This window comes from Pristis pectinata, chromosome 20 (genome assembly GCF_009764475.1).
Source record: "Pristis pectinata isolate sPriPec2 chromosome 20, sPriPec2.1.pri, whole genome shotgun sequence".
Lineage (NCBI taxonomy): Eukaryota > Metazoa > Chordata > Chondrichthyes > Rhinopristiformes > Pristidae > Pristis > Pristis pectinata.
In genome coordinates this window covers 23,176,943-23,189,870 of record NC_067424.1, presented here as the reverse complement: position 1 = coordinate 23,189,870, position 12,928 = coordinate 23,176,943, and the positions used below count along the sequence as shown (strand labels likewise).

Sequence of the window (12,928 nt, the reverse complement as noted above, 5' to 3'; positions counted from 1 at the left end):
ACAATTGTAGAATTACTTCCTTATTCTACAATTGCTGCATTTACCATGCTTCCAGTCTGTGAGTTCCAGACCCCTATAACTGTTGTTTGTAAAAAAAATAATTCCTCATCACCCTTATAATCCTTCTACCAATGATTTTTGATTGCTCTTCTGAGGGAAAATGGTCCTTCCTATTCACTCCATCTGGACCCCTCTTAATTACATACATCTCTGTTCAGCCTCCACTGTTCCACAGAAAACAATACTGTCTAATCCAGTGCTACAATTTTCCAATCAACGCAACATCTTCGTAACTCCAGTGCAATCATACTTTTTGTGTAATTTTGGTGGCCACAACACTACATAGAACCTTACTTTGGACCACAGACCAGAACTTGATCTAACTAGAACCTAATATTATTCTGGTATAACCTCCTGGCTCTTGAATTCTATACCTTTGCAAACAACTACTTTAATAACCCGCCATAGTGTCATAAAGCAGTATAGCACAGATACAGGCCCTTCAGCCCAACGAGTCCATGCTGACCACATTGTCCTCAAGCTAGTCCCAATTTCCTGCATTTGGCCCATATCCCTCCAGGCCCCTCCCCTCCATGTACCTATCCAAGTGCTTCTTAAATGATACCATTGTACCTGGCTCAACCACTTCCTCTGGCAGCTTATTCCATTTATTCACCATCCTCTATGTGAAAAAGTTGCCCCTCAGGTCCCTTTTAAATTTTTCCTCTCTCACCCTAAATCTATGCCCCCTAGTTTTGGACTCCCCTACCCTTGAGAAAAGACTGTCCACCTTATCAATGCCTCTCATAATTTTAAACATTTCTATAAGGTCACCCTTCATTCTCCAACACTCCAAGGAATAAAGACCTAGCCTGGCCAACCTCTCCCTATAACTCAGGCCCTCTAGTTCTGGCAACATCCTCATAAATCTCTTCTGCACTCTTTCTGGTTTAAACACGTCTTTCTTATAACAGGGTGTCCAAAACAGTACACAGCACTCCAAGTGCAGCCTCACCAATGACTTGTACAACTGCACATAATGTCTTAACTCCTATACTCAATGCCCTGATTTATGAAGGACAGCATGCTAAGTACCTCTTCCACCACCCTGTCTACCTGTGATGCTGCTTTCAACAAACTATGCATTTGTACTCCTAGGTCCCTCTGTTCCTTTACACTCCCTAGTGAACTACCATTCGTAGTATAAGTCCTACTCTGGTTTGACTGACCTGCGACCTTTAGAGATCTATGGATATACACACTATGACCCCTCTGTTCCTACACACCACTCAATATCCTCCTACTAATGGTATATTCCTTTGCCTTGTTGCACCTCCCCAAGCATTATTTCTCTGGATTAGCAAACCAAGTCAAATTTCTGTCGGTATTTTACTGCAATTTTGCATGTCCTCTTTTCAAATCCTATTTTGAGCTTGGTCATTTGATGATTGCTATTAAGTGAATGTTTTTGTACCTTAAACTCTCAAGCAAATCTACTTAATAACTCAGTATTAAATCTGTCCCCTCATTGGCTGCAGTATATGTTGTTACAGAAAATTATCCTGAATATTCTCAAAAAAATAATCACAGTCTTTCTCTCGTCTTTGTATCCCAGCTGAGACTTGCTGGAAAAGCCAATAGTTCTGTGGTGAACTAAAGGCACTTACCCATATAAATGATAGTAAACTTGAGATTTTGAGACAGACCTTTGCAAACAGAAGCTCTGAACCTTGTTGATATAGTCCAGCTGTGAATTTATCAGTATGCATGACCATTGGACTTCATGCTGAACTTGCTGATATTGTTCACTTCTTATGCTGGAGAAATTGCTCATGGTTCCTGACCATCTTGCAAATGTGTTTCGGTAGTAGCTACCATATCATTCTCTAGAATTTATCCAGTTTTTTCTTCCTTCTACAGTGCATATTTGTGGGATACTTCTTTGGAACACACAACCTAATCTATTCTTCTGATGTTGTACTCACATCTTTCTTATTTCTCTCTTCTGTTTTAATGGATTTTTGGATTTTTATAATGAATTTCTGCCTGTGGGTAGTAGATTAAAACAGACTAAGCACACTCAGGAGAGTAGTTGGGGGACACTTCTTCTGGCAAAACGTTGTGCAAGTGCAAAATACTCTAAAGGGAGCAGCTGCTTGATCTATGTATTATTATAAATCTTTTTGTTGGTAGACAAGATTATAAAAGAGTATGGAACTAGGGCACAGATCAATTACAATCTCACTGAATGATAGACAAAGGCAGAGAGATGGAGAGTTTCCTGCCCTTGCATTCTGAACGGGGCTTTTACAAACTGAGATAAATTAGCACTATTTATGATAAAATGTAATCAGTCATAACATTGTCAGGAATAAGGAATCCAATTCCATTTCTATTTAATTGAATAATCTGCTATTTGCTACTTAAAGGTAGAAGATTGTAGTTCTAAGCAACCTTACTATCACACAACACATGAATAGTGAACCTTTTGTCAGTTAGGGTTAAAAAACTGAACTATTTTGTGACTGTATTTGAATCATGAAACATAATTATAACTATGTGATAATGAGTAGCAGTTAGCGTCACGCTTTACAGCGCCAGCGACCCGTGTTGAAATCCGGCCACTGTCTGTAAGGAGTTTGTACGTTTCTCCCCGTGTCTGCATGGGTTTCCTCCAGGTGCTTCAGTTTCCTCTCTTATTCTAAAGACATACGTACTAGGAAGTTGTGGGCATGCTATGTTGGCGTTGGAAGCGTGGCGACACTTGCAGGCTGCCCCCAGAACACTCTATGCAAAAGGATGTATTTCACTGTGTGTTTCGATGTACATGTGACTAATAAAGATACCTTATCTTAATCTTTTCCATGGGATGCAAGTCATTTCAGTTATGGATGAATAAAGATGATATAAAGGAGGGGCAATGCAGTTCAGAGAAAAGGAATTGAAAATATTTTATGAAATTGCTTCCTTAAAGACTTTGCACAGTGTGAACTTGCTACACAAAATAATGAGATTTAATTCTTTATGCAGGATTCTTTTTCAAGTGCTTTTTGGTGTGGACTTGTTTTACTTAGTAGGCAACTTTTCCTCTACAACAAGAAATGTAATTAAGCACCACTTAAGAACATTAAGAGGTAAAGGACAATATAATACTATAAGAAAAGAAAAACATACCAAATGCAAAAATTGACTAAAATATGAACTGCTGATTGGAACAGATGCAAAACACAACAGAAGGTTCCACTACGAACTGATAAGAAGTATACTTAAAGGGACAATTATAAAAATCCAATAAAAGACACAATGGCCCAACTTGTAGACCTGCTGTCTCACAGCTTCAGTGACCCAGGTTCATTATGGAGCCTCATTTGCTGTCTGTCTGTTTAGAGTCTGATGTTCTCCTTGTGGCCATGTGAGCTTTCTCCAGGTGATTCATTGCCTTCCATGTACCAAAGATATGCAGGTTAGTAGGCTGATTGGCCACTGTAAAATTGCCCCAAGTGTGTAGGTGAGTGGTAGTACCTTGGGGGGTGGGTGGGGGGGGAGTGTTTGATGAGAATGTGGGAAGAATGTAGAACTAGGCTGATGCCGCCTGTTGGCCAGAGGGCCTCTCTCCATGCTACATAGCTTCATGACTCTATGATGCTTTCTATCCCAGGATTTTAAAGGAAAAAGGTAAGTTTCCAAAGTTGTCTCAAGTTAGGATCCATTCCACCAGCTTGAAAAAATTGCATATAACTACATAATTTGGGGAAGGGAAAACAGGAAAACAGGAAAAGAATGCACCAATTAACACTTTATGTCAGGAAATTACTGGAGTTATTAAGGAGGGAGTGACTGAATGTTCTGAAAATTTTCAACTGATCAGAGACAACCAACATAAATTTTTAAAGAGGAGAACTTATGCAATGAATTTTGTTGAAAATTTTGAAGAGCTGATTGAAGTAGTTGCCAGGGGAATGACTTTAGATGTTATCTATATTGGCTTTCAGATGGCATTTGATAATGCTATTGACTAAATTTAAAACTCATTGAAATGGAAGGCAAATCATTGACTTAATAGGCTAAGCAGTAGGAGACTGAGAGTAAGGATAAAGGGAAATCATTTGAATTGATTGGAAAAGACAGATGATATCCCACGAAGATCTGTGTTGTGACTTTAACGATTCTCCACAATAACCAATGGGAGTTACAATCTTTTTTTGGAGTCACTAGAAACAGCAGATACTGGAATCTGGAGCAACACACAAAGCACTGGGGGAACTCAGCAGGTCAGGTAGCATCTGTGGAGGGATGCTGTGTAGATGCTACCTGACCTGCTGATTTCTTCTAGTGTTTTGTGTGTTTCAATCTTTTTTTTGATGGGACTAGAAGGCACATATCCAAATTCCACAATGACACAATTTTAGACTGCTATGAAACCAGTGTAAACGTGTTGACAGGGAAGTAGAGAAAATCAATTCATGTTAGTGTGGTCGAGGATTAGCGGTCATTGTGTTAAAATTAGAGTCATGTCTTTCATAAGTGAATTTTGGTAACACACACATTTGCAAAGAATGATAAGTTTGAAAATCTCTGCTGCAAATAGCAACTGATGCTTGGTCAATGGCTAAGTTTAAATTTGGAACTAAAAGCTTTATGCTTACCCAAGGGTAACAAAATGAATGTAAGATCAGGCACAGAACAACCATGATCTCATTGGATGACAAAGCATCAATGGACAAAATGATCCCTAATATCTCTCATCCCTTTGGACCACCACACTTCTATCTTTCCACAATTTAAATAAACCTCAAATCAATCCTTTTTGTCCAAATGAACAACAGCATATTTATCTGCCTTGAAAACACATTTTCATCCATCACAGAATCTGTTCTTTGTCATCATTTGTAAAACAAGCCACTGAATACAGTTAAATCTTGACATGTACTCAAATGTAAGTGAACTGATTCAACCTTGCATACACAATTACCAAGATGTTCCTGTCACTTTGCTGAATAGTCATTAATTAGTATTTCACTGCAGTCCATTCCTGAACCAAAGTAATGCACATCATGCATTCCGATACAAGAGCAAGTCTCTCATGATTGCTTTATGAAGCATGAAAACCTAGTTCAAGTCAAAACAAAACATAATGCTGACTGACAATTGCTATAATATATCAAGCTGATGAGCAGTTAATGATATTCCCTTAATTGCCAATGTTTCAATTAGTTAACTAGCAAGATACAGACAAGGGGAAGGGGAAGGGGAAGTGGGTAGGTGGGTGTTAGTCAGCTTACTTATAAGGAGCATTGAGTTCTATAATATTAATTTGTTTTCTTGCCATATTTTTCTTTATTGTTTGATGCAAATTATTAGAAATCCTAGAATCAATGATGCAGAATTTGCGTACATCACTGAAGTGATACTGCTCAACACTGAATGTTATGAAATGAACTTACCTGTTCCCAACAGGGGTGCCATCAGTCTGGCTCTTAGGGATAGCAAACCAAGGACAAAAAGCACAATTTTCATCAGACTTTTAAATGTTTTACAGAGTGAAAAATACAAACACATGTGAATTAAATTAGAAGCACCACTTGTATTTTAATATACATTTAGTTTAACATTCTTTATATCCTAAAATAATGATATGAGGAAAGTTCAGATTCACAAAGTTGGTGTTTTATGGTCATGGTTTGCTAATGAGTAATTATGGTTTTATATACAACAAAATATTCAGAATGAATGTATTATCTTTTTAGGGTATTTTGCAACAAGAGTATCCATAAATATCTTAAGATCTCATTAGTTTAAATGATTTCTCTCCATTCCGTTGGAAAAGGTGGAAGGCATTTCAGCCTGTTGAGGTTTGTTAAATCACTGACAACAGGTCTGGGACTTGTGTGTTAAACTGCACGTGCACAGAAACCTCAAAATAGTTATCAGTTTCTTGTTGCAATGACAGTGAACATCAACACTTAATAGTGCAATATCCAAACTAAAAGAAAATAAAACTAAAAGAAATTCATAATTCTACCTCTCATCCACTTGAAATATAGACTGACCAGAACTCCAATGCAATTTTCTGATCAACATTTTGATCAATTCCTCTGTGTTGTCTTCACACCAAATTGAATCAGCTTCCTAATTAAATCAACTTTGCAGAAGGATTATGTCAAGCTGTCTCCATGATATATTTTCTTATACAAATTAATTTTATTTAAAGAAGGATCAAGTATTGTGAATCTATGATTAAAGACGTCTACACATCAGTGAATTAGTAGGTGATTGTGATGAGCAAAATTCTAAAAGTGATAAATATTAACCATAAACTTTGTCTATGCATCACAGGTAGATTGGTACATGAGTGTACTGTATGTGGTTTAAGCCACAAGGCACCCAGGAGAAGAGCAGAGATGCCCAAGGCAGTTCACTTACACCTGGGTTTATGGTTGCCAACAGCCTAGTTGGGTCTGTGGCACCAATTTTGCCATAAATCCAACAGAAGCTGTGAGGTCTGGCCCCAAAGCCTTAAAAGAAGTGACCAGAGTTGTCTTCTATGACCATGGAGACCAGGAAGAGGACTGTGCTGAAGATTGGACTCAACTCCCACTCTGGCCACTTGACCCTTGAGCATAACTGATGTTGGTGCCAGTCCTTAGGAACTGGGTGTGGATATGGAAGAGGAATTCAGAGAGAAAAAAAGCTGACAGCCTTTGCTCTTCACTTCACAGTCCTCTGAGATCATCTTCCAATCCAGAGTCCGAGATATGCTGACATTACTTCTTTCAAAACGCTCACAGTGGGATCACTGTGATCCACAGCTGTGAGGAAGAGGATGGTGAAAGGCACACTTTGATCTGCCTGAAACATTGATTTTCCAGTGTAAAGTATCCACAAGCCAATGCTGCCAAATGGCACCTTCCAAGGAGCAGGAATATGTGCTGAGGTACATACTGAAGTACAGTCTTTGCAAAGGCACTGTGGGAAAGGACCACAGTCTAGTGCCCTGGCACCACAGGACGCAGAGGGAATGAGCCCCATGTAAAAGACTCTCAAATGCTTGACAAGTACAATGTTTAAGGAAGAAACCTGAATGGTGTTGACTCATTGCATGAATTGAAGATCTTGTGCAATGAACATGGAGAAAGACATGTTCCTATTGTATTTATTGAATATTTTGTGAAAAAAGGATATTTTTGGAAAAATTCCTTAGGGCCTTGCTCCCCAGAGTACAAATATGTAAGTCTTTGAGACCTAATAATATCAGCCTGAGCCAGGCACCCAGGAAGCAGATTGGTGCTGGCATCAGAAACACAACAATCCAAGGACCTGCCTACAGCCAGTGCTGGGGACCAAAGACGAGGGGACCATAATGGATTTGTTCTGATCTTCAAGACAGTTTAGATTCACGTTAAGAACCAGCTCCAGACCCAGAGGTATGAGTGCGAGTTTGTCAATGGATGGTGCTATTGGAGACAGATTTGTCTTTTTATAATATTGGGAAACCATGGGCCCAGGAATGTGGACATATAACATTAAGATACAATGCTAGTAGTATAGGTTTGTCACCAAAAACACTAAAATACGGTACTGGTGGGCACATGTTGTCATCTAGGAGCACTAAGGTACAGTGCCAGAAGTCACTGGTGTATCATGTTATAACACTGGGATGCAGTACAGGTAGTCACAGATTGATAACATATAAAACTGGGATACAGTGCAGGTGGGCACAGGATTGTTACCATATAACTCTGGTACATAGTACCTGCACTAATTGCAATTCCAAAGAACTATTTTAAAGAGTTGAAACAGGTGCAATAGGTTGTGAGCTTCTTTGAATTATGATCACTTCCTCCGAGATTTTACACTTGTTTAAGACAAGCATGTACACAATACCTTGAGGGATCTGAGGATTAATCTGATGCTGTGAATTATAGTAGTTGTTGAAGGTGGCTAGGGAGGAAGTATGTCCAACTTCCCTTGAGAGGTTAGAAACACTTGACCTCTGAGAGGAAGGAGAAGGATGTGAACAGCTAGCTTTTATGTTATTTTCCTGAATACTAACTTTAGAGTTTACCCTTTAAGTCTTACAGCACACATTTTATGGCCACTTTGCTTTCAAAATATGATGAAATTTCAGGAATGAATAGCTGACAAATCCTACATTATATTTTCTTTTACTTATTTAATATGATTTTATCCAGTGTCCACAGTTATAGGAGAGAGGCTGAATCACTGAGCCTAGTCCCAGGATCTTTAACACAAGTCACATCCACAATAAGATCAGGCTACAAGACCCCAGAGTGGGATGTGGGTGCCTCTGATATCCTGCTTGCCAACAGCCCCACTGAATTTTAATCTGACATGGATATTTATGCCAGATATTTATATATGCACATGAATGCATCCTTCACCATTATAAATATCTAAATATTTGATTATTGTTTAAGAAGGAAATTATAGTTTGGATTGTAAATAAAATGTAAATATAAAGCCACAAATGGATTATAATGCATGCATGAATGGAGAGATATTCTGCAGGAAATGTATCTATATATGTGCGACTGAATAGTGTGGAAACCAGTGTAAGAATTTACTCATTCATAAAAAGTAGTTTTGAAACTCAGTAACAAATTACATTCCTGCAAACATTTTAATTCAAAAAGCAAAATAGCTTACATGTTGAAGCAGAGAACTGGTTAATATTTAACAATTAAAATAAAATGCAAAAAAAACACCAAAACTGTTGGAAGAATATTTGCTTCCCCTCCTTCACCCTTCCTCAAATTTCATGTGCTGGTTGACATTGATCCTGGTTGAAACTACATGAGTTTCAATAAAATATCAATTTCTATTTCTAAATAGTAAGTATCTGTAGGTGTAAGTGTTTCATATACAGTAAAAGGACAACTTCCGTATTAAGATACTGTTTCTCTTTGTTATAAATACAGTATCTATATCATTCTTCCTAAATTAAGACTAATTCATTTCATATTGTTCTTCTCTGTTAAAGCTCATTTACATGATTTCATGCTCTAGATATTCCATTCAGTCACATGGTAAGTTTCTCTCATCTTTGAATGAGATAAAGCCACAGTTTACAGGAAAGGCTGAAATTCAGAATCACCTACTCAGACCAGGTTCTGTGAAAAACAAAAAACAATACTGGAAAAATTTCAGTCGAGTAGGGCCTTGTGAACAATTTTATTTCAAAGTGCTTAAGTTTATTTCTAATACATTCACCTGAATAACAGTTCAACCATGATGCAAACAAGGCAGTTGTTTTTGCCAATGCAAGTCAAGTGTATCTCCAGGCCAGAATTTAAGGCAGTAACCTCTCCGTGAAATTAACACTGCACATATAGATTTAAAGAAAATGCCTTCAGGATAATGTTAACCTATTAGATTTGCTTTGTTGCTTTCTATTTTACCAATAAAGCTATACAAAGAAGTGGCCATTTATGAATAAGGATAAAATGAGACCAAAGTAGCCTATGGTGCTTTTAGACAAAATATGTTGGGAAACAAAGCCAGCCAAGTTATGTACAAAAAGTCTGGGAAATTGTATGGTAACGTTATTGACACTTGGAATTTCAGGAAGCAATTGATTAATTTCAAAGCCAACAGTTAATAATAACCAAGTCAAAATGGAAAATAAAGTACAGTGCTTGAGAGAAAATTGGTTTCAAAACAGGACCCAAAATGACTATAAACAGGAACTTTTCATGCTAGAAAAATAATTGCGAGTGCTTCCACTCTTGATGCCATTACTTGAGATGGAAGGCAGTTTTCATTGGCATTAATGAGATTTCTGAAAATCAATGAAACTATAGACATTAGAAATCTAAAATAAAAAGCAGAAAATGCCAGAAACAAGGTCAGACAGCATCTGCAGAAAGAGGAACAGCCAAAGTTTCAGCAGAACTAGAGTTTCTCTATCCACAGTTGCTGCCTGATCTGCTGAGTTTTTCTAGCACTTCCTTTTTGTTAATTATTATTGATGAGATTTCTTTGCATTTCCAGTGAAGGAATATCTCAAGTGGGAATGACTGTGAATAATTTCTGTGGGCCAAGGAATAGCAATACCTTGAGCTTTTAGTGAAATTACTCAGATTCAGTTGGATGATATTCTTTTAGAATGTGCTGTGCAATATATCTGTTACTAATACAAGTCGTGCCTAAACAAATCAGATTTGCTTTCAGTCAAATTGTTGCAAACAAACTACCGGAGGTGAATTAGCATAATTTCTGTCTTGTGAAGGAGAATTGGCTTGCAAATTTTTAGCTCTGCCTCAGAAAACTCACAGAAAATAACTTGTTTCCTTTTTTTTAAAATAGACCTTGGCACTTTTAAGCAAGATAACCTGAATGACATACTTGCAGTTATCAGGAAAGAAGATAAACATGAATGACAATGAGACAAAGGTACTTGGGATTATTCATATTAAGCCTATTGGGCAGGAAATACAAATCTGCAGATGAGTGAAAAATAATTGTAATGGGAGTAAAGAACCAGATGAGGAATTATGGGTTAAGTGGATCAATCGGGATATGATCAAGTGAAATGGTTAAATCTACAAGTCCATTAGCACAGAGCTCAGCTGCAGTAAAAATATCAAACAGTAGAAGATTGAAAAGATATTGCCAAACAGAGGAAGTTTCTTTCTGCTTTCTAAGGCATTGCAGGAACCTGCTCTGCAGAACTGGGTGCGATTCTATCTTCTAATCAATATGTATTATTGGGCAGTGAGGGGAAGGAGAGGAAAGCACAGATGACTCTGGGTTTTGGGAACTTGGGCTATGAGAAGGTGTAAAGGAAAGAGGCACTGTAATGAATGGTTTCAAGGTAGCCAGGGATTTGGCAAAACGGAGCCAGGGGAATTATTCAATACACGAGGAATGCAAGAAAAGAGAAATAACTAAGTACATGAACAACCATTCATATCTTTGGGAAAAGAGAAATCCAACAGATTTTCTTCTCAACCAAATGTTACGGAAGGAGTAAAGTTTGCCCCCATCATTGGGCAGAAACAGGTCAAAACTTCTTTAATAATTATGGGTTTGAAAGTACCACAGAATTCTCTCTTCCGATTCATATGCCAGTATTTTTGTAATGCCCTCATTGCCTGGTGTCTATTTATTGGAATATAATTGAATATGCATAATAGGATTTTACATTTGTTTAATACCATGATTTAATCGTGAGAAGCAATGGTGTAAGCACAATCTCTACAAATTCTCCATTGAGCCCCACATCCTAGCAATATCAAACCCCTCCAACCCCCACTAAGGACATGGCTACACCCAACCTATTCCCTAACCCACTTAACAAACAACACCACACCACGCCTGAGGGCATGTGCCACCAGACTTAAGGACAGCTTTTACTCCACTGTGATAAGACTACTGAATGGTTCCCTTATACAATGAGATGGACTATGACCTCATGATCTATCTTGTTGTGACCTTGCACCTTATTGCACTGCACTTTCTCTGTAGCTGTGACACTTTAGTCTGTACTGTTATTGTTTTTACCTGTACTACCTCAATGGACTTTGTACTAACTCAATGTAACTGCACTGTGTAATGGATTGACCTGTGTAATGGATTTGTAAGACAAGCTTTTCACTGTACCTCAGTACAAGTGACAATAATAAAGCAATACCAATCCCAATGATGATTTGGCACCCCCATCCATCAACCAACCAATCCACCCCCTCAAATTATCAATCATCGAACACTCTCTTCAACCCAACCAACAATCAAAAGCTTCTCCAGTGTCACCCATGCTGAATACTGCCAGATTTTCCTTGCCCCAACCTCCCTTCCAAACTCCATTGCACCTCCACCATCACCAAGTCACTTTGCCCCTTCATTGCTATGACCCATCTACAGCCACAGATTAACTTGATTTCCTTTGAATGCTCTTCAATCACAGAGCATGCCATGGAAAGGCCTTATCTCATGTAAGGCTGATTCTTTAGCATCTAATGCCTTTGACCTCAGGTAGTGTTGAATTTCCCACCAGTGAGCCTGGATGGCTCAGAACGTGTTGTTTAGCTACAAGTCTACCAACATAAATTATAACATGCAATGAGTTTTCTATGAACATTAGTACCTTCAATGTTCAAACGCATTTCTCAAGTGGCAATCTTGATTTACAGAAGTTCTGATTTGCTTGCAATAAAAATAGTTTCAAATTGTAAATTTGCTTTCAACTGATTTTTTTGTTAAAACTGTAATTTTTGGATCATTTCAGATTGTTGATCATTTCACTAATTGAATGACTAAACACAAATGGCAGCATACAGAAAAACGTTATTGTGAAGGCTAAACACACTATAGCAGCAGTTGTGATTCCAAGTCATATCTTTTCTCAGCTTCAGAAATATAATTGCAAACATTTTTTCTTTACATATATCCCATGCCAAATTAAACACCAAATAATTCTCTCATCATCAGCTCATCATTAACAGCTCATTTTATTTGTGAGCAGGAATCTATCTTCAGCCTGCTGATTTTGGATAATATTTGAAATTCACTGACATCTGTTTTGCTTGAACCATAGCTATCATAGTATGGAACACCAAGACTAAAAGAAATATCAAAGCTAATATCAAAGTGGTAGAGCTTACAAGAAGGATAAAAGTTTCGTAATACCTGTACACTTTTTAACATGGCTCCCTCGTTTAAATCCATGCCGACTCAACTTGCAGTTGAAATTTGCTTCCCAAAACTCTGCAAACCAGATGTTTCTTCTATTATTCTCCAGAGTACGGCTCATGAAGTATCTATCAAAACCTACAAAATGAAAAATTCATTAGTCACTCAAGTTGCTAATAATTATGGTCAACTTTCCATTCATAACAGTGATAAATGATTATTTACGGCCAACGATTCAGCCAGAGGAGAATCAAATGCAATAAACCAACTGATTAGA

The 12,928-nt window shown here is 37.8% G+C and overlaps 1 protein-coding gene across 9 annotated transcripts in view; it reads right to left on the bottom strand.

The window, feature by feature from the left end:
• Window positions 1–12,928, bottom strand: part of LOC127580822 (metabotropic glutamate receptor 4-like) — a 903,581-nt gene that overhangs the window by 433,031 nt on the left and 457,622 nt on the right. For all 9 annotated transcript variants that reach the window (XM_052034744.1, XM_052034738.1, XM_052034740.1 and 6 more), the window contains one exon: window positions 12,649–12,789. In XM_052034744.1, the coding sequence (XP_051890704.1) occupies window positions 12,649–12,789 (141 nt within the window). The remainder of the gene's footprint in view (window positions 1–12,648; window positions 12,790–12,928) is intronic.